At 44.1% G+C, this 27432-nt stretch overlaps 1 protein-coding gene across 7 annotated transcripts in view; it reads left to right on the forward strand.

Annotated features, from left to right (window-relative positions):
• FAM227A (family with sequence similarity 227 member A) overlaps positions 1 to 24389 on the forward strand; it is a 72744-nt gene extending 48355 nt beyond the window's left edge. For 5 of the 7 annotated variants that reach the window (XM_031656305.1, XM_031656306.1, XM_031656302.1 and 2 more), the window contains 5 exons: positions 1489 to 1583; positions 11541 to 11698; positions 14107 to 14259; positions 18379 to 18484; positions 24040 to 24240. In XM_031656305.1, coding sequence (XP_031512165.1) covers positions 1489 to 1583; positions 11541 to 11698; positions 14107 to 14259; positions 18379 to 18484; positions 24040 to 24114 — 587 coding nt within the window. In that variant the 3' untranslated portion in view covers positions 24115 to 24240. Of the gene's footprint in view, positions 1 to 1488; positions 1584 to 11540; positions 11699 to 14106; positions 14260 to 16141; positions 16711 to 18378; positions 18485 to 24039 lie in introns of those variants that run through there. The other 2 variants (XM_031656304.1, XM_031656303.1) reach the window with 2 other exon arrangements.
• The last annotated feature ends 3043 nt before the right edge of the window (positions 24390 to 27432 follow it).

Here is a 27432-nt window from a genome sequence, read left to right on the forward strand (position 1 = left end):
TGTGGGGAAGAGAGGTTGTTGACACTGGAAGAAAATAAATTTAAGACATGATGACTGCTTCTCTCCCCCATCAGAAACCAGTAATTACTAAGGTTAGAACTAATTTGCACCCAGATCTTAATTTATATTGGTGACTGAGTGATAGTACAGAGAGGTCAGTGCCATTGAAAGAAAAGTTTCATGTTACTCGCAATTCCCCTGGAAATTCCCTCTAGAAATTGCGAGTAACATTAAACTCAGCACACCGTGCAGGGACACAGCGGGAAGCACCAGTGCTGACCAGGAGGCAGAAAGGAGCCTGGGGAGTGGACAGGCCACACTCTTTTTTGAAGTTTCAGCAGGAAAGACAAAGCAAGGTACGGTAACCAGTTTAGGATTAGCTGGGTGCAGCGGTTTACACCTGTAATCCCAACACTTTGGGAGGCTGAGGCAGGAGAGTTGCTTGAGCCCAGAAGTTCGAGACCAGCCTGAGTAACATAGCGAGACCCTGTCTTTACAAAAAAATTTTTAAATTAGCTGGACATGGGGGTGCACACCTGTAGTCCGAGCTACTCAGGAGGCTGAGGTGAGAGGATCACTTGAGTCCGGGAGATTGAGGCTACAGTGAGTCACGATTGAGCCACTGCACTCTAGCCTGGGTGACAGTGAGAGCCTGTCTCAAAAAAAAAAGTTTAGAGTTGGCTGGGTTGAATAATTCCAGCGGGCTCTGGGGCAGAGGGGCTGTCCCTAGTTGGCTTGGTGTGTGAGTTAGATAAAAGAGTGGGTTCAAAGTGTGGCCTCTGGATTGTAGGAGACGTATATTAGCAACTCTGTTAGTCTAGCCCTGTAATTAATGGATGGCAAATAGACAAATACAGAATATAAGAAAACACAGAACAGGAGCTCTTAAGTATCATCCTAGGTTATTTCACATCATTATTGTTATTTAAACTTTATTCTTTTTCTTGAGGGAGAAATGGATGCTCAGAGAAGTTAGTATGTGAATTATGTCCCAATAAAACTGTTAAAGAAAAAGCTTGGGGACTACTGATCAAGAGGTTTAGCCAGGGCTCTAAATAGAGGTAAATATTTGTAGGAAGCTTTGCAAGTCCCCCAGAGCTTACGTATATATTCAATTCACGAAGACTCATGTGTCAAAGAGGAGTTGCCAAGGGAAATTAGAAAATATTTGAACTGAACGAAATGAGACCTTCTTTTCTAATATGAGCATTTATTTAAGGCTACAGGCTTCCCTCTAAACGCTGCTTTGGCCGGGCACAGTGGCTCACGCCTGTAGTCTCAGCACTGTGGGAGGCCGAGGTGGGCAGATCACTTGAGTCCAGGGGTTTGAGACCAGCTTGGTCAACATGGCGAAGTCCCGTTTCTACTAAAACTACAAAATTTAACTGGGTGTGGTGGCACACACCTGTAATTCCAGCTACTCAGGAGGCTGAGGCATGAGACTCGCTTGAACCTAATGGTCATTTCTTGCTAATGTCACATTGACAGAGCATCATTCTCAGGCCCTGGTCTTGAAGAAACCTACACAAGAAGTCAAGAGGATATCAGAAGGGAGAGAATGTGAGAATATGTTTCCTAAAAAGGTGAGCACATGATTGGAAATTTAATAGTAAAGGTGATTCCAAAGGGGGTGAGAGATGTAAGAAAATGAGAAATAACATTTAATGAATATTTACTAAATGCCAGGTACTATGCCAAACCTTATGCAAACAGTGCATTTTCTTTTACTGTCACAGCCCTCTGAGATAGTTACTATTGTTATTCTCAGTTTATTAATGAGCAAAGTGATGCTGGGAGCAGGTACCCAATTTGTCACATATTACAAAGCAAATAAGTGATATTAAAAGTAAAAAAAAATAATAAAACAAGGCCAGATGCAGTGGTTCATGCCTGTCATCCCAGCACTTTGGGAGGCCGACACAGGTGGATCACTTGAGGTCAGGAGTTTGAGACCAGCCTGGCCAACATGGTGAAACGCTGTCTCTACTAAAAAATACAAAAATTAGCTGGGCATGGTGGCATGCCTATAATCCCAGCTAATCGGGAGGCTGAGGCAGGAGAATCGCTTGAACCTGGGAGGTGGATATTGCAGTGAACCAAGATCGTGCCACTGCGTTCCAGCTTGGGCAACAGAGTAAGACTCTGTCTCAAAATAAATAAATAAATAAATAAATAAATAAATAAATAAATAAATAAATAAAAAGCAAATAAGTGATAAAATCAAGATTTGCATGCAGATCTGCCTGTCTCTGAGCCTGAGCTCTCAACCACTGAGCCTTCCCTGCAGCGCAGTGCCTAGCACAGGAAAGTCACTAGCATCATTCTCTCCTCTTCCCTTTCCCCACAAACCTCAGTGGGTGGTAGTTTATGTCAATGGAACTTCAGTCTTGTGTAGTGGGACCAGAACAGGGTGAGAGGTTTGGGAGCTTCCCCAGGCACCAGCTAGGAAGGGAGTCAGCCATAGAATTTGGGCCAAGTACCACGAGCAATGTAGATTTCTTGTTTTTTGTTTTTGTTTTTTTGAGACAGTCTCAGTCTGTCACCCAGGCTGGAGTGCAGTGGTGCCATCTCAGCTTACTGCAACCTCCGCCTCCTGGGTTCAAGTGATTCCCGTGTCTCAGCCTCCCTAGTAGCTGGGACTACAGGCGTGCATCACCACACCTGGCTAATTTTTGTATTTTTGATAGAGACGGGGTTTCACCGTGTTGGTCAGGCTGGTCTCGAACTCGCGACCTCAGGTGATCCACCCCTTTCAGCCTCCCAAAGTGCTGGGATTACAGGCATGAGCCACCACCCCCAGGCTAATCTTTTGACTTTAATTGCGGTGTTTTATGTTAGAAGTTTTTAATTATTATAGTCATATTTAGTAGTCTCTTATGGCTTCTAGATTTCTTGCTAAGCATTTTACCATTCTAAGATTATATAAAACATCTTCCCCAATTTTTTCCCAGTATTTTATATTATCACCTATTCTCAATAAAATATTTACTCACGTAACCCCCCAGTTATCACCAGGGGTCACTCTATTCCTTGGAATTTAGCTAAAGATTGGCTTAAGCATTTGTTGTCTAATTTGTTTGAAGTCTATTACCCTCTCAAATATGTTTGTGAACTCTGGGGGCCTGATGTTTTCCTGGCACTAAGCTCCTTATCTGTCCTGCATACGCTATGTACATACTAACTGCATCAGCCCTAATGTGGAACTCACCTCTTCTGATTTTTGCAAAAACCACTCACACAAGGCCTCTGTGTGCATGTATTTGTGTATATGGAAGAATGGAAGACTTTACTGAAGTTTAAAGAGATAAGGAGGGGGTGCCCATATCACAGGAATGCGAATAATTTTTTTTTTTTTTGAGACAATCTTGTTGCATTGCCCATGCTGGAGTGCAGTGGTGCAATCTTGGCTCACTGCAGCTTTCACCTCCTGGGTTCAAGCTATTCTGCTGCCTCAGTCTCCCAAGTAGTTGGGATTACAGGCGTGTGCCACCATGCCCAGCTAATTTTTGTATTTTTAGTAGAGATGGGGTTTAGCCATGTTGGTCAGGCTGGTCTCGAACTCCTAACCTCAAATGATTAGCCCACCTTGGCCTCCCAAAGGGATTACAGGCATGAGCCACCACTCCCAGCCCACAGTAATGCAAATAATTTTAAAATTAATATTAGTTGGTGGGGTGTGGTGGCTCACACCTGTAATCCAAACACTCTGGGAGGTCGAGGTGGGCAGATCACCTGAGGTCAGGAGTTCGAGACCAGCCTTGCCAACATGGCGAAACCCCACCTCTACTAAAAATACAAAAATTAGCCAGGCATGGTGGCAGGTGCCTGTAATCCCAGCTACTTGAGAGGCTAAGCCAGGAGAATCACTTGAACCCAGGAGGTGGAGGTTGCAGTGAGCCGAGATCGCGCCGTTGCACTCCAGCCTGGGAGACAGAGTGAGACTCTGCCTCAAAAAAATAAATAAATAGGCCAGGTGCAGTGGCTCACGCCTGTAATCCCAGCACTTTGGGAGGCCGAGGCGGATGGATCACCTGAGGTCAGGAGTTCGAGACCAGCCTGACCAACATGATGAAACCCTATCTCTACTAAAAATACAAAAATTAGCCAGATGTGGTGGCACACATCTGTAATCCTAGCTACTTGGGAGGCTGAGACATGAGAATCTCTTGAACCTAGGAGACGGAGGTTGCAGTGAGCCGAGATCATGCCATTGCACTCCAGCCTGGGCAACAAGAGCAAAATGCCATCAATCAGTCAATCAATCAATCAATCAATCAAAATAAAATAAAGTGAGTATCACTTGCCCTTCTTAAAAATCCTTTAGCCATTCAACCATTTCACAGGGCATCCTCCTCCAGTCCTCTCCACTTTCCTCTCTCCCCTTCTTTCTTCCATCCAAACTCCTGTTCACATCTAGTGCAGGGCAGAAGCTTTCCCTTGCCTTCACTCACTCTAGAGGCTCTCACCTGCTCACCAAGTGGCTTGTTCCATGTTTCCCAAGGAAAGACAGCCCCTCCCTGCAGTGAATTATGGTACCAGTTAAGACAATTTGTTTATATCCCCCAGACTCCTTTTTTTTTTTTTTTTGAGACCCAGTCTCATTCTGTTGCCAGGGCTGGAATTCAATGGCTCAATCTTGGCTCACTGCAACCTCCGCCTCCCAGGTTCAAGTGATTCCGCCTCATGCTCCCGAGTAGCTGGGCTTACAGGTGCACACCACCACACCCAGCTAAGTTTTTTGTATTTTTAGTAGAGATGGGGTTCACCATGCTGGCTAGACTGGTCTCAAACTCCTGACCTCAAGTGATCCACCTGCCTCAGCCTCTCAAAGTGCTGGGACTACAGATATGAGCCACCACGCCTGGCCTAGACTCCTTTTTAAAGGATTTATTATTATTTTTTTAGACAGAATCTCGCTCTGTTGTGTAGGCTGGAGTGCACTGGTGTGATCTCAGTTACACTGCAACCTCCACCTCCCAGGTTCAAGCGATTCTCCTGCCTCAACCTCCTGAGTAGCTGGGATTAGGCTCACACCACCATGCCCGGCTAATTTTTGTATTTTTAGTAGAGATGGGGGTCAGGCTGGTCTGGAACTCCTGACCTCGTGATCTGCCCACCTCAGCCTCTCAAAGTGCTGGAATTACAGGTGTGAGTCGTCATGCCTGGCCAAGGGTTTTTAAAAATATGTATATTGCATTTTTAGATGTTTTGTCATGAGTTTAGGGTACCCTTTAAAATTTTTAAATACACCTATGACCTGGTAATTCTTTTAATAATCTGTCATGTAGAAATGTTCATTACAAGGCTATCCCTTACAGCATTAATCTGTACCAGCAGACATCGTAGAAAGCTTCAATTTCAATAGATAAATAGGTAAATTGTGAAGTGTCCATAATAAGGATATTCTGCTGCTATGAAAAACGGTGAGGAAGATTTACACCTGATATGAAAGACTGTCAGCCAATGACATCTAAAGTTAATCAAGAAAATGGCCAGGTACAGTGGCTCACTCCTGTAATCCCAGCGCTTTGGGAGGCCGTGGAGGGCAGATCATTTGAGGTCAGGAGTTTGAGACCAGCCTGGCCAACATGATGAAACCCTGTCTCTACTAAAAAAATACAAAAATTAGCTGGCCATGGTGGCAGGCATCAGTAATCCCAGCTACTTGGGAGGCTGAGGCACGAGAATCACTTGAACCCAGGAGGCGAAGGTTGTAGTGAGCTGAGATTGTGCCACTTCACTCCAGCCTGGGGGATAGAGCGAGACTCAGTCTCAAATAATAATAATAATGCAATAAAATTAATCAAGGAAATATTACAAGCAATGTAGTTAGTGGGTGAAAATTAAAGTTGTAAAACATTGTATATAGGATGATTCCATCTTTATTTTTGAAGTATGTTTTTGGTATAAAGTCAGTATGTGCCTGTGAGAAGGCTTGGAAAGATACACCGAAAAATATTAACAGTGTTTATTGCTAAGAAATATGAGTGGAGATGAGGAAAGCTTTTTCTTTTACATCTCTAGATTATGTGAATTTTTCACAATGAGCATTAATTTATTTTGTAAAAAAAATAAATATTTTTATGGCAGAAAAATACTATCTAAATGTCAAAATGAAAGCCTGGAGCAAGAGAGAAGATGGTCCCACTTTTTATGGCCCCATCTGACATGTGTCCAGAGAGCACAGTCAGACTCAAATCACGTTCAGGAGCCCTTGAGGCACTGGAGATGTTTAGGTTGGAGAAGGCAAGACTTGGAGAAGACCTGAGGGCTCTCCTCAGATATTTTAAGGACTGTCACGTAACCTGTGACCCTGGAGAAAGACGGGCTGGAATTACAGACAGTGTGATTTTTATCTAAGGTAAGAAAGAACTTCCTAAGAGTCCAAGTTGTCATTTCAAACCCACTTTGCATCTGGCTGTGCTGCAGGCTGCTAGGTTTTGTTCCAGCTCTAGCTCTCAAACCAAGCCATTCCTCATCCTAGATCTCTGATGCTAACCCCTTAATGCTAGCTCCTGCTTTGCTATTTATTTATTTAAGACAGCGTCTTGCTCTGTCGCCCAGGCTAGAGTGCAGTGGCACGATCTCGGCTCACTGCAACGTCCGTCTCCTGGGTTCAAGCAATTCTCCCACCTCAGCCTCCCAAGTGCTGGGATTACAGGTGTGCGCCACCATGCCCGGCTAATTTTTGTATTTTTAGTAGAGACTGGGTTTTGCCATGTTGGCCAGGCTGGTCTTGAAATCCCAACCTCAAGTGATCCACCCACCTCAGCTTCCCAAAGTGCCGTGATTACAGGCGTGAGCCACAGTGCCCGGCCTCCTGCTTTGCTTTCTATCTGCTCCTTAGATCAGATGTTCCAGATTGTCTCTTCCCTTGCCCATTGCTCCTTCTTTACCTAGTGATGTGGGTATGAGCCAGCCTTTCCCATTTCTATGCCCAGGTCCCTATACCCAAACGCCCTACCCTGCCTTCTGCCTGGGAGGAATCGGATACTTACGAACAGTGGTACTGGATGTTTGCGAAGGTAGCATGTTCCGTGTCTCCAAAGTTGGGGAAGCAAAAATGTACGCTTACCTGTTGAGAATATTACTGAAAGGATGTGTATCAGTTGCATTTCTTTGCTTATAAGTAACAAAGCTGTCTCTGGCCAACTTAAGCCAAAACTGAAAGAACATTGAGTAACTGAAGAGTCTGGAGAATCAGTCCAGGACCCAGAAACATCAAGGTAGTTGCAACCCTCGAACCATCTTTTCAAGGTGACATCTCTGGAATGGGTGAACCTCCACATGTTTTCAGTCCATATTTCACTCTACTCAGAACTCAGAATCCAAGGAGCAGAAGTTTTGAATGGCCAGCCTATTCCAGGAGCTGTAACTGAGTGGCAGGGGTCTGGGGTGGGGGAAGTGAAAGGAAGATTCTGACTCCAGAGCCTGTGAAGGCCTCTGAAGACCCCTCCTGTGGCTCTCATCAGGGGAGCAAGACACCTGATTTAAAACCCCCTCAGCTGGCCACGGTGGCTCACGCCTGTAATACCAGCACTTTGGGAGGCCAAGGCGGGTGGATCATGAGGTCAGGAGATCGAAACCATCCTGGCCAACATGGTGAAACCCCATCTCTACTAAAATTACAAAAATTAGACGGGCGTGGTGGCACTTGCCTGTAGTCCCAGCTACTCAGGAGGCTGAGGCAGGAGAATCGCTTAAACCCAGGAGGCGGAGGTTGCAGTAAGCCAAGATCATGCCACTGTACTCCAGCCTGGCTACAGAGTGAGACTTCGTCTGAAAAACAAAAAACAAAAACAAACAAACAAAAAGACTTCAAGCCCAAACGCAGTAGAGGGCAGATCACCCCCCAAAAACACACAAAGCGTCAGGGGCTGTTAGGAAAGGGGAAGGACACTGGGTTGCCAAAAGAATGACCCTCAGAGAAACGTTGCACTGCATTAGTGGATCCTAGATGCTGGACTTCCGTAGACTTTGAAAAAAAAAGGTTTTCACTAAGTAAATTCATTAAAACAAAATGCTGTCTGTCATCAGTAGCATTTCATAAAGAAAGTCATTAATATCACAAAGCAAAAAATTTAAAAAGTCCGTAAAGTGAATCAGTTTACTTCTTGTTCGACTCATACTGAGTTTTCCTTGTTTCCCTCATTTCCCTGGTGACCACCAGACACAGCATGGCCCCCATTAGGAGACAGGGTGTCAGAGTCACTGGACCAAATGATCTATAAATTCCCCACTAACTCCAGGTCTCTGTGATCCCAGTGGTATCTTGCTATTAGAATAGTGGTTCTCAAATGGGGCAATTTTGTCCCCTGGGAGACATTTGGCCAGCTCTAGAGACATTTCTAGTTGTCACAACTGGGGGCAGAGGGACATCGGGGGAGGCCAGGGATGCTCCTCAGCATCCTACAATGCACAGGACAGCCTCCCACAACAAAGAAATATCCAGCCCCAAATGTCAATAGTGCTGAGGTTGAGAAACTTTGCTGGAGACAGAAGCAATCCCATTAGACGATTAATTAAATGCAACCCTATCCCATTAGGACAGGATTAGAAAATAGTGTGGTTGGGTACTGCTGCAGCCTTTATTCATGAGGCGGAATTTTTGTTCCATTAAGGTATAACTGCTGCTTCAAAATAAAATGTATTTTTTTTTAAACACAAAAGTACAACCCAAATGTCCATCAGTGACAGACTGGATTAAGAAAATGTGGCACATAAACACCATGGAATACTATGTAGCCATAAAAAAAGGATGAGTTCGTGTCCTTTGTAGGGACATGGATGCAGCTGGAAACCATCATTCTCAGCAAACTATAGCAAGAACAGAAAACCAAACACTGCATGTTCTCACTCATAGGTGGGAACTGAACAATGAGATCACTTGGACTCGGGAAGGGGAACATCACACACTGGAGCCTATCATGGGGAGGGGGGAGGGGGGAGGGATTGCATTGGGAGTTACACCTGATGTAAATGATGAGTTGATGGGTGCTGAGGAGTTGATGGGTGCAGCACACCAACATGGCACAAGTATACATATGTAACAAACCTGCACGTTATGCACATGAACCCTAGAACTTAAAGTATAAAAAAAACAAAACAAAAAACACACACACACACACACAAAAGTAGTACTGTCATTTTTGGAAAAAGGCAGAAGAAAACAAACCATTCTTGGCCCTAGCCTGTTCTCTTTCTGATCTGTTTGCTCCTGGCTGTCTATTAGCATCTCAAATAGCATCCAAAACGGGACTCAACTTTCCCACCGCCCCAACCTGTTCCTCCCCAGATCGTCCCACCTGAGCAGCTGACACCCAAGCCCTCTGAGCCGCCCTAGACTCTTCTCTTTCTCACACCCATGTGGAGTTGAGTCTGTCAGCAACTCCTGCCAGTTCTCCTTTATAATGTGTTGTAAATTTGCTCACTTTTCACCCCTTGTGTGCAACCACCAAGTCCTGAGCCCCATCAGAAATTCCCCAACTGCTGCAGCGGTCTCCTGACTGCTCTTCTGTACCCGTTCTCACCCATCACAGGCACTTCTCCTCACAACAGTCAAAGAGACCTTCACAGATTACTCAGATTATGTTGTACTCCAGCTCAGAATCTGCCAGTGGCATCCATGACCCTTAGAAAAAAGATCCCAGCTCCTCACCATGACCACAGCGCCTGCTCCCTCTGCACCGACCCCCACCCTTGTGAGCCGCCCTATTTCTGCTCCTCAGCCATACCAAGCACATATCGTGGCTGGATCTGTTGCACCTGCTGTCCTCTTAGCCAGGAACATCTCCTGATAGACCTTCTCATGGCTCCCTCCCCCACAGCATTCAGGATCCCTGGGATCTCACCTCCTCACAGCCTTCCCTGATCACCCCATGGAACCCCAGTCCTCTCCTCCCTACCACTCTCCATACCCTGGCCTGCTTGATCTTATTAGTATTCATCATATCATGTTATGTTTTTATTTGTTCATTTATTTTTATTGTTTTCTACCACCTGTAATGCAAACTCAATAAGGGCTGGAATTTGTCTTGTTCTCTGCTGAATCTCCAGCACCTAAAATAGTATTTATACATGGTAATCACTCAATACATATTTGCTGAATGAATTATTAACATTTTGGTAAGAGCCTTCCAGTCTCTCATCTATCTGTTTTATACTAGATAATTTTTTGAGACAGATTCTCTTTCTGTCACCAGGCTGGATGCAGTGGCACAATCTGTTTCCGCACCAGCCTCCACTCTGGTTCCGGCGTTCTCCTCCCTCAGCCTCCACATAGCTGGGACTACAGGCCTTGCCCTGCACTTATTTAGTGCACTTTGTATTTTTAGTAGAGACATGGTTTCCCACCATGTTTGCTTCAGGACATGGTCTCAACGATGGCTACCTTACCAATCCTGCCTCTGACCTCCCAAAGTGCTGGGATTACAGGTGTGAGAATTCCATACCTGCAGCTTTTTACTAAATTATTTTTCTATAGATATATAACACTATCGACAGGCTGAGAAGTGGCTCCGGCACTACTCAGGTAATCCAAGCACTTTGGGAGGCCAGGGGCAGGAGCTGAATTACCTGAGGTCAGGAGTTTGGAATAGCTAGGCCAGCTTGTGGTGAAACCTGTCTCTACTAAAAAATACAAAAAATTAATACAGATGAGGTGGCGTGCAATCTGACTGCTTGGGGCTGAGGCAGGAGAATTGAGACTGAATCTGGGAGATGGAGGTTTAAGTGAGCTGAGATTGTGCCACTTGCGCTCAGCCTGGGCAACACATTGCAGGGAATAAGTCTCAAAAGTAAAATTAAAAAAAAATATATATATATATACACACACACACACACACACATACACACACACATATAAAAACACTATCAAACTTTGCATCTCAGTATTTAAAAATTTACTCTTTTTTTTTTTTTTGAGACAGTCTTGCTCTGTCACCCAGGCTGGAGTGCAGTGATGCGATCTTGGCTCACTGCAAGCTCCGCCTCCCGGGTTCATGCCATTCTCCTGCCTCAGCCTCCCGAGTAGCTGGTACTACAGGTGCCCGCCGCCACACCCAGATAATTTTTTTGTATTTTTAGTAGAGATGGGGTTTCACCGTGTTAGCCAGGATGGTCTCGATCTCCTGACCTCGTGATCCGCCCGCCTCAGCCTCCCAAAGTGCTGGGATTATAGGCTTGAGCCACCGCGCCCGGCCTAAAAATTTACTCTTATACCTGAAACCTGTTTTAGGTTATCAACTCTTCATAAACATTTTAATAGTGGCATACCATTCCTTTGGGTAAAGAGATCAATATCTTCTCTTTGAACATTTAAGTTATTCTCATCTTTTGTTACATACAGTAAGTATCTCTGCAGTGGACATATTTGCCCCTTGACTTTTTTTTTTCTTTATTTTGAGTAATTTTCTTAGGATGCATCCTAAAACTGGAATGACTGGATCAAAGCACATGAGTGCTTTGATGCCTTTCCAGTTCTTAATACATACTGTAAAAATAACCTTATCCTTCATTTTTCCTTTTTCTTCCATCCTCAGTCATGTGCTGCCTGCAAAAGCCCTGAGCTGACTTCAAACCTCTTCAACATTTATGGGAAGAGCCCTCTGATTGTGTACTTTCTCCAGAACTACGTCGGTCTGCAGCAGCACGGCAAGAATGTGTTGATAGTCAGAAGGGAAAAGACCATGAGCACCCCATATCCTTGTCACTGTGGTCAGGGTGCACACTGCTCCAGGCCCCCATGTCCTCTTCCCAGAAGCAAAGGTCAGGGGACGGCACCCAGGCCTGAGCACAGCGCCTGGCACACCATGTGTACTCGCCAGAGGCGGCCAGTGGTACGAGCCTCAGGGTCAGAATCGTGCTCATCTTAGTTCCAAATCTAGAGCCAGCCTTGTGAACTGGCCGTGAGACCCTGGGGTGTGTCAAATTTCCTTGTGTGCAAAATCTCTTTCCACCTACCAGAATGAATGTGCTAACTCAGTATTCTAACATACGTTGAAACCAAGTAATGCTTCCCCGACACTCGTTGACCCCAGAGTATGTACTGACCAGGAATTTTGTTGTCCACATGTATGTTTCATCTAACACCTTCCTCAGACACACTCCTGCCTTAGACCCATCAGCAAATCCCTGACCCTGTTGCCATTTATCCTAAAGATCGAATAGAAAGCTCAGATCTCAAGAAAACAGGTGTGGTTGGCCAGGTGTGGTGACTCATGCCTGTAATTCCAGCACTGTGAGAGCCAAGATGAGCGGATCATCTGAGGTAAGGAGTTCGAGACCAGCCTGGTTAACACGATGAAACCCTGTCTCTAGTAAAAATAAAAAAAGAAATTAGCTGGGCCTGGTGGTGCATGCCTATAATCCCAGCTACTTGGGAGGCTGAGGCAGAAGAATCGCTTGAACCCAGGAGGCAGAGGTTGCAGTGACCCGAGATTGCACCATTGCACTCCAGCCTGGGCAGCAAGAGCGAAACTCCATCTCAAAAAAAAAAAGAAAAAAGAAAATAAGTGTGGCATATGTTGGCGTCCTGAGTCTTAGCAGCTTACTATAGGAGTCAGAGAACACGGGTTCTATTTGGAATGAAACTGGTCTATTGGTTCAAATAGACCTGGACTCAGGAACCAACTCTCCTGCAAACTGAGTGATTTGAGATAAGTTCCAGCTTCTCTCTGTGCGTCATTTTTTTCACCTGTAAAATAGGGATAAGAGTACCTGCCTCATAGGGCTATTATGCAGATTACAGACACAACAGAGATAAAGGCTAGTGCCTGGCAGATAACAGGGGCTAAGATGATCCACGTCTACACTGAGCTCCCCAACAGGAGGAGTTTCGTAATGAACTAGGGAGAACTTTGCATCGTCTGCTGCATAGAACTCCATGTCCACAAACTTACTTACATGTTCTATAGGGAGAGAGTAGTAACAAAAACTCACATTTCATAGTGTTTTATTTCTTGCAACATGTTTTCCCAAACATCACTTCATTGTTCTCTAAAGACAGTTTAGTGTAGTGGAAGGAATCTGGGTTGGGATACACAGCCTTAGATTTGAGTCCCAGTTTAGCAACCACTGGCTTTAAGGTCTTATGTGCACAGCTCGACCTCCAAGCTCAATATCTTTATCTATTCATTCCTAAAATTTGGATAGTTATACCAAACTTGTAGTGTTGTGATGAGGATTAAATGGCATACAGCTGATACTACATGAATAACTACCACGATTATGATTCACATCATCTAAAGTGGGCATTATTATCTCTGTTTTACAGATATGGAAATGGAGGCACAGAGGATGACTGCTATCTTGTCTGAGGTCCCACAGCTTGTGGCAAGTGTAGCTGAGATTCTAATCAATCAAGAAGGGGTGGAAGGAGGGCAGAGCAGAGGGAGAATTTTTTTTTTTTTTGAGATAGTCTCACTCTGTCACCCAGGCTGGAGTACAGTGGCGTGATCTCGGCTCACTGCAAGCTCTGCCTCCTGGGTTCACACCATTCTCCTGCATCAGCCTCCCGAGTAGCTGGGACTACAGGTGCCCCCCACCACGCCTGGCTAATTTTTTCTATTTTTTAGTAGAGACAGGGTTTCACTGTGTTAGCCAGGATGGTCTTGATCTCCTGACCTCATGATCCGCCCACCTCAGCCTCCCAAAGTGCTGGGATGACAGGTGTGAGCCACTGCGCCTGGCCGAGAATGTTTTTATATACAAATGAGATGGAGAATGAGGCCTTGGGCTGAGAGAAAAGGAAAGCTGGAAGCCCTTCCTATTCACCGCTGTGATAATAGAGTAAGAATTTCAGATGACAGTCTAAAAAAGTATTTCTTAGCCCTGCCTTCCATCCACAGGGGCAGGGGAGGGCTTTATTCCTAGGTAGAGAATGCCTGGCCACAGATAGGATAGCCTCTTCCCTCCAAAGTAGGACATGGTCAAAGAACAGGAGAGTCATTTCCTGCTCAGATTTCAAGTATCTTATCCAGAAATGCAGGGCGTTTTCCCTGCTCTGTCCTCCATGCCCCTCCTCCCCATGCACTGCGCTCATGCCACTAATAATGCAGCGTCAACGAAGTTCGACAGTACGGGGATTTCCTTAACAGCGGAAGCCACTGACTGCACCCCAACATATACTGATGTCATCAGCGAGACCCTGTGCAGCATGAAGAAGCGGAAAGACAACCTCAATCAGTTGTACCAGCGTCACTGGAGTGAATGGAATTATTTTGACAAGCATCTAAAGGAACTGCAAGACAACTTCTCCAGGTATGGGAGGGGCTTTGGGGAATGCCATTGCTCCAGCACTCATCTTTTGCAGCACATCATCATTTTTAAATGGGTTGGTGGGGGCGGGGGGGTTTCCTGTAACTATCATAAGCATAATCAGCTTTCTTGTGGTCAGAATATAAACTCCTAATAACAGAGACCAGAGCTTTTTTTGTTGTTATTTTTTTTTTCTAACTACAAAAACATTATGTGTTCAATGAAAGCAAACAAAGGATCCGGAAAACCACATAAAAGTACCAAGAGATACACATTGCCAATATTTTCCCGTAAATCCTTCCAGTCTTTTTTTTCTGGGCCCATATATCTGTATCACTAAATAAAGTAGTAGAATCATATTGTCAGTCTGTTTTTTAGAACTATTTTTTCCCACTTTGCAGCATATTATGGACATTTTCCTCTGTCTTCTGCCTTTTTCAAAATTTTTATTTTACTTAGAAAAACCTTTCAGAAAGTTGATAGTACACTGAACAAGCATGTGCCATCAGGCATTTACCAAGTATTCACATTTTGCCCCATTTGCTTTCTTTCTCTAATATCTAATCCAAATTCAAATTTCCCCAATTGTCCCCAAACTGTATTTTTATTTTTGGAGACAGGGTCTTACTCAGTCACCCAGGCTGGAGTGCAGCAGCTAAATTACAGCCCACTGCAGCTTCGAACTCCTGGGTTCAAGTGATCCTCCTGCCTTAACCTCCTCTGGAGTGCTGGGATTACAGACATGAGCCACCGTGCCTAACTCAATGTGTCTTTTTTGGCTTTACCTGCTGCTCCAGGATCCAGTCAAGAATCATGAACTATATTTTGTTTTTTGTTTTTTTGAGACAGAGTCTCAGTCTGTCGCCCAGGCTGGAGTGCAGTGGTGTGATCTTGGCTTACTGCAGCCTCTGCCTCCTGGGCTCAAGCAATCCTCCCACCTCAGCCTCCCGAGTAGCTGGGACAATAGGTGTGCACCACCATGCTCGGCTAATTTTTGTATTTTTAGTAGACAAGGGGATTCGCCATGTTGCCAGGCTGGTCTCAAACTCCTGACCTCAGGTGATCTGCCCCAGCCTCAGCCTCCCAAACTGTTGCGATTATAGACGTGAGCCACCGTGCCTAGCCAGAAATTATATTTAGTTTTATCTCTTTGGGATCCTTGAATCTATAACAGTATCCTGCCTCTGCCTTTTATTAATTGTTTTTTACGACATGGGCTTTTTTGAAAAGCTCAAGCCACACTCTGGGTTTTTCTGATATTTCCTCAAAGTATCATTGAATTTGTTCTAATATAGCCTATTCCTATACACTGGACATTAGGTCTATGCTAGAGGTTTGATTAGATTCAAGTTAAATCCTTTTGTCCAGAATCTTTCACAGATGATGCATGTATGTGTGTACACATATATATATATATATATATATTTTTTTTTTTTTTTTTCTTTTTTTTTGAGACGGAGCCTTGCTCTGTCTCCCAGGCTGGAGTGCAATGGCACAATCTCGGCTCACTGCAAGCTCCACCCCCACAGGTTCACGCCATTCTCCTGCCTCAGCCTCCCGAGTAGCTGGGACTACAGGCGCCTGCCACCACGCCTGGCTAATTTTTTATATTTTTAGTAGAGACGGGGTTTCACCGTGTTAGCCAGGATGGTCTCGATCTCCTGACCTCATGATCTGCCCACCTTGGCCTCCCAAAGTGCTGGGATTACAGGTGTGAGCCACCATGACTAGCCTTTTAATTTTGTATTTTTAGTAGAGACGGGGTTTCACCATGTTGGCCAGGATGGTCTCGACCTCTTGACCTCAAAGTGCTGGGATTATAGGCATGAGCCACAGCGCCCAGCCCATTAAGCTTTATTTATTCTATAGTTCATTGTCCCAACAGATATTTTCAGCACCTTCTGGGTACCAGGCATTATGATTGCTTACATATCTGTCTCTCCCAATGGTTGTAACAAGCCTTGATGGCAGGATCCATGGAATGGCCGAGGCTAAGGTAGGAATACAGGTATTTTTACTTACTGGTTCTGTTACCATGGACTATTAAACTATTTTTGCCTTTTTGAGGCCACAGGTAGGTCCTGGTATAGGGCTAAGTTCTAGTCATGGAATAAAAAATGGAAGGGTTATTTGCATACAGCTCACTGATCCTCAGTTGTTTTGTTGCACTTCAGTCATTTGATAGTATTTCCTAGTTTGTAGGGGTTTATTGATCAAATAAATTAAGGTCTGTAAAGACTTTTCTCAGAACTAGGCCCATAGGTAGGTAATTGTATCAGTTATAATTATGTTTGGCTTAGAATGACAGAAAAACTCAAACAGTGGCTAAAATTTATTACAATTTCTTTTCTCTTATTTACAAGGACTCCAGTAGATATGAAAGTTCATAGTGACAGGGTCTTTTTTTTTTATTTGAGATGGAGTCTCACTCTGTTACCCAGGCTGGAGTACAGTAGCACAATCTCGGCTCACTGCAAGCTCCGCCCACCAGGTTCATGCCATTCTCCTGCCTCAGCCTCCCGAGTAGCTGGGACTACAGGCGCCCACCACCACGCCTGGCTAATTTTTTTGTATTTTTAGTAGAGACGGGGTTTCACAATGCTTGATCTCGATCTCCTAACCTCGTGATCTGCCCGCCTCGGCCTCCCAAAGTGCTGGGATTATAGGCGTGAGCCACTGTGCCCGGCCAAGATCTTTTATCATATTGCTCCACTAGCTTCAGCCCATGATTTAGCTTCATAGTAAAAAACGGCTGCTCAAGTTCCAGCCACCAGGTCCACATTTCATCCAGTTCAAAGGAAGATGAGTTCAAAGAAATGTATTTCTTCTGGAAGTTGCAAATAACCCTTCCATTCCATGGCCAGAACGTTTTGAAGTTCAGAACTAGTTTAAAGTTAACATTAAATTCACATAGAACATCCAGGGTTAACTTTACAGCTTATACATTTCAGAAATAAAGGATCTCCTGTTTAATAAATAAATTCTTATTAGGTGAATTATCATAGTAAAGATTTTTTTGCCAGGAGGAAGTTTGTAACTGTGCATTAGAAGTTGCATTGCTGGCCGGGCGCGGTGGCTCAAGCCTGTAATCCCAGCACTTTGGGAGGCCGAGACGGGCGGATCACGAGGTCAGGAGATCGAGACCATCCTGGCTAACACGGTGAAACCCCGTCTCTATTAAGAAATACAAAAAACTAGCCGGGCGAGGTGGCGGGCGCCTGTAGTCCCAGCTACTCGGGCGGCTGAGGCCGGAGAATGGCGTGAACCCGGGAGGCGGAGCTTGCAGTGAGCTGAGATCCGGCCACTGCACTCCAGCCTGGGTGACAGAGCGAGACTCCGTCTCAAAAAAAAAAAAAAAAAAGAAGTTGCATTGCTAAATACATCCACTTTTTGTTGTTTAAGATATTAAACACCGCTGAGCGCGGTGGCTCACACCTGTAATCCCAGCACTTGGGGAGGCTGAGGTGGGTGGATCACGAGGTCAGGAGATCGAGACCATCTTGGCTAACACTGTGAAACCCCATCTCTACTAAAAATGCAAAAAATTAACCGGGCGTGGTGGCAGGCGCCTGTAGTTCCAGCTACTTAGGAGGCTGAGGCAGGAGAATCACTTGAACCTGGGAGATGGAGATTGCAGTGAGCCAAGATCATACCACTGCACTCCAGCCTGGGCGACAGAGCGAGACTCCATCTCAAAAAAAAAAAAAAAAAAGAAAAGATATTGTTGAGAAGCTCATCATGCCTTATATTAATAAAGTGATTCTCAAAGTTTTGTCTACAGATAAAAATGGTACCTTAAAACACACCTGTGCTGCTAGACATCCAGGCAGGGTTACTCTTAAGGAAGTAGGATAGTGACTGAGCAGGGACATGAGGCGGCTTCTAAGGAGCTGGCAGCGTTCTCTTTCTCATTCTGAGTGCTGGTTACATGGACGTGTTCAGTATATGAAAATGTCATGAGCTGCACACTTAGAATCTGTGCACTCCTAGTTTCTACGTTATACTTCAATATATGCTTTGTAAATGGTCACGCAGATCTATCAGTTTACAGGACATACAGAACATTGAGGACATGTTAATTACTCCAGCCTTTTTCTATATGTCTCTGTGTTTTCCCCTCAGGGAAATGAAGAATATTGATCAAAAAGCAGCAGATAAAAAAAAGGCAAACCACATGTTCGTCCCACCTTCAGCCTTCAGTGAGGAATCACCTGACAAAAAAATGAAGGGAAGTCTCCAGAGAGAAATTGAGTTTCTTTTACAGTTTGTTCGAACAAAAACCATGGGAAATGTAGAAGTGTGAACAGTGTAAGAATAAGAATTATTTTATTTTATTTTTTTGAGACAGAGTTTCACTGTCTCCTCAAGGCTGACTGCAGTGGTGCCATCATAGCCCACTGCAGCCTCCACCTCCCAGGCTCAAGCAATCCTCCCACTTCAGCCTCCTGAGTAGCTGGGACCACAGGTGTGTGCCACCACGCCCGGCTCATTTTTTATTTTTGTAGAGATGGGGGTCTCACTGTGTTGCCCAGGCTGGAAAATTCTTAAAACATAGGAAAGAGCATATAAAAGTTCACTTATGGCCAGGCACTGTGGCTCACACCTGTAATCCCACTACTTTGGGAGGCCGAGGTGGGCAGATCATGAGGTCAAGAGATGGAGACCATCCTGGCCAACATAGTGAAACCCCACCTCTACTAAAAATACAAAAATTAGCTGGGCGTGCCTGTAATCCCAGCTACTCGGGAGGCTGAGGCAGGAGAATTGCTTGAATCCGGGAGGCGGAGGTTGCAGTGAGCCAAGATCACGCCACTGCACTCCATCCTGGAGACAGAACTAGACTCCGTCTCAAAAAAAAGTTCACTTTTATGTATTACTCACACTACTCTCATTTTAGTTTTAGTGTTATTATTGGTGATAGTAAGGACTACTAATGATTTTGTACTTCCTCTGTACCAAGCATTGGCCTATGTACTTTATGAAGTGTATGAGACAGAGCTCCTTGGTTGCATGTGCCAGGAAGCCAGCTCAAACTAGCTTAAATGGAAGGAGAATGTAGCAGCTTAAATAACTGGGAAGGCCATGACAGGCCATCTGCAGGCATATTAAACCTAAGAACTTGATATTTTCAGGCTCTTTCTCTCTCTGTCTCTTGATCCTTTTCCCTTCTGTGGGCTGAATTCTTTTTCAAGCTGCCTCTGCCTCAGGGCCATGGACAGCCCAAGTCTGTCTCATAGTCCTGACCTAAAAAGCCATGTTCACTTTGCTGGAGTACATCTTCTAGTAGTTCCCAACAAAAAAGGCATATGGGAAATATTTGAGTCTTTGCATGTCCAAAACGTCTTTTTTTTTTTTTTGAGATGGAGTCTCCTTCTGTCACCCAGGCTGCAGTGCAGTGGCACGATCTTGGCTCACTGCAACCTCCTTCTCCTGGGTTCAGGCAGTTCTCCTGCCTCAGCCTCCCCCAGTAGCTGGGACTAAAGGTGCGTGCCACCATGCCCAGCTAATTTTTTTTTTTTTTTTTTTTAGCAGAGATGAGGTTTCACCGTGTTTGCCAGGCTAGTCTCAAACTCTTGACCTCAGGTGATCCGCCCACCTCGGCCTCCCAAAATGCTGGGATTACAGGTGTGAGCCACCATGCCCGGCCCTTTGTTCTATTTTTTAAAAATTATTTAAGAGATGAGATCTTGCTGTGTTGCCCAGGCTGGTCTGCAACTCCTGAACTCAAGTGATCCTCTGGCCTTGGCCTCCCAAAGTGCTGGGATTACAGATATGAAAAAATGTCTTTGTTCTTGATTAATATTTGGCAAATGTTTTGCTGGGAATAAAATTCTAAGTTAAAAGTCAATATTCTACAGAATTTTGGAAAATTTTTCCTGCATCCTACTTTTGCTATTGAGAAGTCTCATGCTATTCTGATTCCTATGGCTTCGTGGGTCACTGTTTTTCCCCCTGTGGGAACTTTTAGGATATTGTCTTCATTCTTTTTTTTTTTTTTTTTTTTTTTTGAGACGGAGTCTCGCTCTGTCGCCCAGGCTGGAGTGCAGTGGCGGGATCTCAGCTCACTGCAAGCTCCGCCTCCCGGGTTCATGCCATTCTCCTGCCTCAGCCTCCCGAGTAGCTGGGACTACAGGCGCCCGCCACAGTGCCCGGCTAGTTTTTTGTATTTTTTAGTAGAGACGGGGTTTCACCATGTTAGCCAGGATGGTCTCGATCTCCTGACCTCGTGATCTGCCCGTCTCGGCCTCCCAAAGTGCTGGGATTACAAGCTTGAGTCACCGCGCCCGGCCTGTCTTCATTCTTAGTATCCCGAAGTTTCCCAATGATATACTTTGGTACGAGTCCTTTTCTTAATATGCGTCACTGAGGTCGGGAGTGCTCTCAGTCCAGAGGGCAGAGTCCTCCAATTCTGAGATTTTTGCTTGTATTATTTCTTTGAAAATTCCCTTCATTTTCTTTGCTATTTCTGGAACTATGATAGTCAATTGTCAGACCTCCTGGATTGATCCTCTAATGTTCTTATCTTTCTTTATTCGCCTCTTGGCATCTGTATATATATTTCTTTTCTTTTTCAAACAACATAAATGTATTTTCTCACAGTTCTGGAGGCTAAACTCCAAAGTCAAGGTGTCAGCAGGGCCATGCTTCCTCTGCAGGGTTCAGGGTAGTCTTCCTTTGCCTCTCCCTAGCTTCGTGCGGTTGCCAACAGTCCATGGCTGTCCTTGGCTTGTAGATGCCTCACTCCAATCTCTGCCTCTGTCATCACCTGGCCTTCTTCATGTCTGTCTGCATCTATTCTTCTAAAAACAGCAGTCATATTGGATAAAGGCCCATGCTAATGTCTTCATTGAACTTGATTACATCTACAAAGACTATTTCCAAAAAAGGTGTTATTCATGGGTATTGGGGTTTACAACCTTAACATGTCTTTTGGGGAATATAATTAAACCTATAACCTCTTTCTTCTTTTTTTCTTTTTTCTTTTTTTTTTTTTTTTTTTGAGATGGAGTCTTGCTGTGTCGCCCAGGCTGGAGTACAGTGGTGCGATCTCGGCTTACTGCAACCTCCACTTCCCGGGTTCATGCCATTCTCCTGCCTCAGTTTCCTGAGTAGCTGGGACTACAGATGCCTGCTACCATGCCTGGCTAATTTTTTTGTATTTTTAATAGAGACAGGGTTTCACTGTGTTAGCCAGGATGGTCTCGATCTCCTGACCTCGTGATCCGCCCATCTCGGTCTCCCAAAGTGCCGGATTACAGGCGTGAGCCATGGCGCCCAGCCCTTTTTTTTTTTTTTTTTTTTTTTTTGAGACAGAGTTGCTCTGTCACCCAGGCTGGAGTGCAATGGCGCGATCTTGGCTCACTGCAACCTCTGCCTCCCAGGTTCAAATGATTCTCCTGCCTCAGCCTCCTGAGTAGCTGGGACTACAGACACACACCACCACACCCGCCTAATCTTTGCATTTTTAGTAGAGACAGGGTTTCACCATGTTGACCAGGCTAGTTTCAAACTCCTGACCTCAGGTGATCCACCCACCTCAGCCTCCCAAAGTCCTGGAATTACAGGCATGAGCCACCACGCCTGGCTAAAATTTCTTTGTAGAGACAGGGTCTTGCTGTGTTGGCATTTTCTACATATAGAATCATGCTGTCTGTAGATAGAGATAGTTTTACTTCTTCACTTCCAATTTGGATGCCTTTTATTTCTTGCCTAATTATCTGTCTAGAGCTTCTGATACAAAGTGGAATACTAGCAGTGAAAGAACGCATTTTGTCCTGTCCCTGGTCTTAGGGAAAGGCTTTCAGTCTTTAACCATTGAGTGTGCTGTTTTCTGTGGGTTTGTCATAAATGTCCATAATCATGTTAGAGTAATGTTATTCTATTCCTATTTTTTCTGAGTGTTTATTATCATGAAATGCTGTTGGTTCTTGTCAAATGCTTTCTCTGCATCATTGAGATAATTATGTGGGGTTTTCTCTTCATTCCTTTATTGTGCTCTATACCCTGATCCATTTGTGTTTCACTGAGGGGAACCACCCTCAGATTCCTGGGGTAAATCCCATTGGTCCTGGTGTATAATCCTTTTAATAGTCTGTTGGAGTCAGTTTGCTAGTATTTGTTGAAGATCTCTGCATTTGTATTCTTAAGGAATAGTGGTCTATAATTTTCTTTTCTTGTCATTTCTTTTTCTAGTTCTGGTATCAGCATGATGCCGGCCCCATAAAATGAGCTATGAAAAACTATTTGCTCTTCTATTTTTTGGAAGAGCTTGAGAAGAATTGGTGTTAATTCTTCCTTAATGGTTTGGTAGAATTCACAAATGAAGCCCTGTAGTCTTTCACTTTTCTTTGTTCAAAGGGAGATTTTTGATTATTGATTCAATTGTTTTATTTGTTATAAGTCTATGCAGAATTTTTATTTTTTTCTTGAGTCAGTTTTGGTAATTTGTGTATTTCTATGAAGTTTTCCATTTCATACAGGCTATGTAATTTATTGGCATTTGTATTCTCTTACAAGCTTTATTTCTGTAAGGTCGGTAATCATGTTCCCATTTTCATCTATGTGTGTCCTTTTCTTGGTAGTCATTCAAACTCAGTTTGTTAATTTTATTGATAACTAACATTTTGTTTCTTTCAACTGACCTTCTATTTTTTCTATTCTCTATTTCATGTCCTCTGCTCTAATCTTAATCTCCTTCCTTCTGCCAGCTTCAGATTTAGTTTGTGCTTCTTTTGCTAAGTCCACAAGTCATAAAGTGAAGTTATTGATTTGAGATGTTTCTTCTTTTTAAAACATAGGCATTTATAGCTATAAATTTCTCTCTTAGCACTGCTTTTGCTTTACTCCATAAGTTTTATTATGTTATGTTTTTGTTTTTATTTCAAAATACCTTTTAGTATGTCTTATGATTTCTCCTTCAAGTTGTAGCATGTTCTTTCCAAATAAGGACAGTGAACCTAAATAGAAGAAGTATAGGCTGGGCACGGTGGCTCACACCTGTAATTCCAGCAGGTTGGGAGGACAAGGTGGGCGGATCACAAGGTCAGGAGATCAAGACCATCTTGGCCAACATAGTGAAACCCCGTCTCTACTAAAAGAAAAAAAAAATACAAAAAAAAAAATTAGCTGGGCGTGGTGGTACATGCCTATAATCCCAGCTACTTGGGAGGCTGAGGCAGGAGAATCACTTGAACCCGGGAGTCAGAGGTTGCAGTGAGCCAAGATCATGCCACTGCACTCCAGCTTGGTGACAGAGCGATACTCCATCTCAAAAAAAAAGAAAGAAAGAAAGAAAGAAAGAAAGAAAAAAAAGAAATGTGATGCTTTCGTGAAATATTAAAGGAAGTCCTTTAGGCTTGTGAGACTAGTCTCCATGCCATAGCCCAGCATATAATATTCTGAAGATTCACATCTGGAGGTGTAAAGCAGTAGGGAACACAGAGTTAGAAAACACAATCCAGGTTTTCAGCATCACCAGAGGGATGTCACCTCCAATGGGGTAGTACCTGCTTGCTGCCTAGAGGTTTGTGGGGCCCAGCTCAGATCCCATGCAGCAGTGTTCCTGTCAGTACTGGTGAAAGATGAAGGGTGGAGGCACCGGGGATGTGGAAGCCGTGGATGCCAGCTGTCCTACTCGACCACTTTCTCTGGAGGCAGGAGCACGCCCTCAATATTCCATGCACACAAGGATCACCACTGGCCATGCCACTGCTCACATGCAGTCTTTGAAGAAATTACATTTGTAAATTAATTTTTGTTTTTATTTGTTTGTTTCCCCCACAGGAGGGGAAAGGAGGGGAGGAAAAGAGAAGAGAAGCAGAAGTTGAACATTTCCTTCCACTCACTTCCAAGCCCTGAGGAGCTCCGCAACCTAGAATCAGGAAGCGCCTACAGAATCTGTGATATTTCTGCTATGAGGTGGAGTGGAAGAACAAGAAAATAAGAAAATTGTGGCCAAAGACTGAGAAATAGGAATCACGATTTCACCACAGGGGAAAGATTCCATTGTAGTTTTTCCTAGGCTGAGTGAAAAGCAGGAGTAGAGAGTTGGTGCTTGGGTCACTACATGTATTCATACATTTACTCTTTCACTCAGTATTTTATTAAATGCATGTTGGTAAGTACGTTACAAATATGACCTCATACAAAGGTTAAACTTTCGTACCAGCCATATGAAGTAGGGATTATGCACTGCATTTTACACAGCAGCAAGCCCAGGTTTAGAAAGGTTTCTGAAGTTCTCTGCTGTAGACACTGGGTAATTAACCCTAGATAAGACACAGTCCCTGTTCTCAAGGGAGTCACCATCTGGTAGAGGGAAGACAGACGTATCAACACATTAAATGCTCTAAGTATTGGACAGAGGAAAACGAAGGCAGAAGCCTGGGAGTCACACAGAAACACTTTACAGATGTCATGTCCATGGGCCGAGTTTAGAAAAGACAAGATGTTTGCCAGGCAGAAGGAGGGCATATTGGAAAGAGGCCGGCAAGCCCAGTGGTTAGAGGAGTAGGGGGCAAAGGCTCAGAGGCAGCATAATAGAAGCGCCTATCAAATTATCAAATTAATAGTTCTACAAAGCTTGTTACAAAAAATTGCACACCTCTAGGCCACTTTTCCTTTTCCCCTACAACACTTTCCTCTATTTTTTTTTTACTTTCCTCTTTTTTAACTGATCATTTTGGTATTTTTTCTCCACTGTATATCTAAATACCACACTGCTGCAGCTTCCTCTTTTTTGTTTGTGGTGTGTGTGTTTGTTTGAGACGGAGTCTCACTCTATTGCACAGGCTGGAGTGCAGTGGCGTGATCTTGGCTCACTACAACCTCCACCTCCTGGGTTCAAGTGATTCTCCTGCCTCAGCCTCCCAAGTAGCTGGGATTACAGGCACCTGCCACCATGCCTGGCTAATTTTTATATTTTTAATAGAGATGGGGTTTTGCCATGTTGACCAGGCTGGTCTTGAACTCCTGACCTCAGGTGATCCACCTGCCTCGGCCTCCCAAAGTGCCTGGATTACAGGCATGAGCCACTGCGCCCCACCCAGCTTCCTCTTGATTTTTCCATGTTAGGCATTATCTATTGACTTCTTAGTAGGAAAGATGAGGGCTGGGCTCTCTCTCACACATGCACACACTTCCCATCTCCCATCCTCCCAATGGGTTTATATTGTAATTTTGGTTGGATCACTAAGCAGCATAATGATACCATAACATTATTGCCAGCTGAGCCATAAAGTGTACTATAGTTATTTTTTCCTTTCTTGTAAAACTTTTTATATCCCTGGAACTGAATCTATTTATTTATCTTAATTTGCCTGTTCTCTTGCTTGTTTTATTTTTTTTTCTTCTGTATTTACCACAGTGCATCTCCAAATTATCCATTGGTTGTATAAATCTCCCAGTTCATGCAGACACTTGACACAGTCTGTCAATTTCACCTTCATTTCTCAGCCTTCTCACCTGCTTCACCTGAGTGAATTTCTAAACTGTTCACATTTACCTGGGGATTCCCTTTTTCATTCTCTTGATCATAACTGGTTTTTTAATCTGTTTCTGTTGGTGTCTTTATGGTTCATCCACAGAGAGGCAGAGATCACTAAGATGTCAAAAGCAACACAGAAAAAGGAGGTATTCATCCTTAATGTCTCACCTTCCAGCTCATTTGAGTGAATCTTTGTCCAAAAATTGAGAGAAACTTTATAGGTAAAGCATGCACATGTTGTCTGATTTAATCTAAAATAGAAACAAGAAAACAAAAAAATAATACTGCAACTAGGGACACATTTAGTCAGTCCCAGTTCATGGGACAAGGAATATTAAAGTTCACTCCTACCATGGCCAAAGTCAGGATTTACATGTAAATTAATTTTTTAATTTAAAAAATTTAAATTAGGCCAGGCACGGTGGCTCACACCTGTAATCCCAGCACTTTGGGAGGCTAAGGTGGGCAGATCACGAGGTCAGGAGTTCGAGACCAGCCTAGCCAACATGGTGAAACCCTGTCTCTACTAAAAATACAAAAATTAGCTGGGCGTTGTGGCAGGCGCCTGTAATCCCAGCTACTCGAGAGGCTGAGGCAGGAGAATTGTTTGAACCCGGGTGGCAGAGGTTGCAGTGAGCCAAGACTATGCCATTGTTCTCTAGCCTGGGCAATAAGAGTGAAACTCCATCTCAAAAAAAAATTTTTTTTAATTAATTTTAACTAACTTAAAATTAATTTTTTCAGAGGCAGAATCTCAGTCTGTTGTCCAGGCTGGAATGTAGTGGCACAGTCATAGCTCACTGCAACCTCAAATTCCTGGGCTGAAGCGATCCTCCCACTGCAGCCTCCCAAGTAGCTAGGACTACAGGTATGCCACCATGTCTGGCTAATTTTTTAAGAAATTTTTTGTAGAGATGGGATCTCACTGTGTTGCTCAGGCTGGTCTCAAACTCCTGTCTTCAAGTAATCCTCCTGTCTTGTCCTTCCAAAGTACTGGGATTATAAGTGTGCCACCACACCTGGGCTTATTATTATTATTGTATAACATAATAATATAATAGTAATCATAGGCGATGTCATTTATTGAGTACTTACTATGTGCTGAATGCTCTGCTTAGCCTGGTTTAGACATTATCTCAGTTAACCTTCCTGGTGTCCCCGCAAGATGGATATTGTTACCTCCGTTTTCTCCTAGGAAGAAACTGGGGCTTGGTGGGGATGATTAGGTATTTGCTAGATGTCTATTCTGTACCATCCCTGCACTAGGCCCTGTGAATATGGAGATAAATACACAGTCCCTGACCTTATGGGACTCACAATCTGGAAGAAAGAGGAGGATGTGTAAACCAGTAAATGCATTAATGCTCTGATAGAGATCTGCATGGAATCTGAGAAAAACCAAGACAGGTGAAGCCAGTGTGCCAGCAGCCCTTTGGGACAGAAGATATTTCACTGAGGGGCACAGGGGTTGGTTTGCCAAAGGACCAGCAGCTGGGCTGAGGGGCTTAGGTTTTATCATTTGAGCTTCAAGGCACAAGGCAGTGACCTGGTCTGTGCTAGAACAGTTCACCTGTCACAGCCAAGAGGAAAGAAATGGTGCAGATGGCTGTTGGCCCAAACCAAGCAGCAGATAAGCAGATCTTGGGACATACAGCTCATCCCTCAGATACACATCTTCACTTGAATCCTGA

This window comes from Papio anubis, chromosome 16 (genome assembly GCF_008728515.1).
Source record: "Papio anubis isolate 15944 chromosome 16, Panubis1.0, whole genome shotgun sequence".
In the NCBI taxonomy this organism is placed as follows: Eukaryota; Metazoa; Chordata; class Mammalia; order Primates; family Cercopithecidae; genus Papio; species Papio anubis.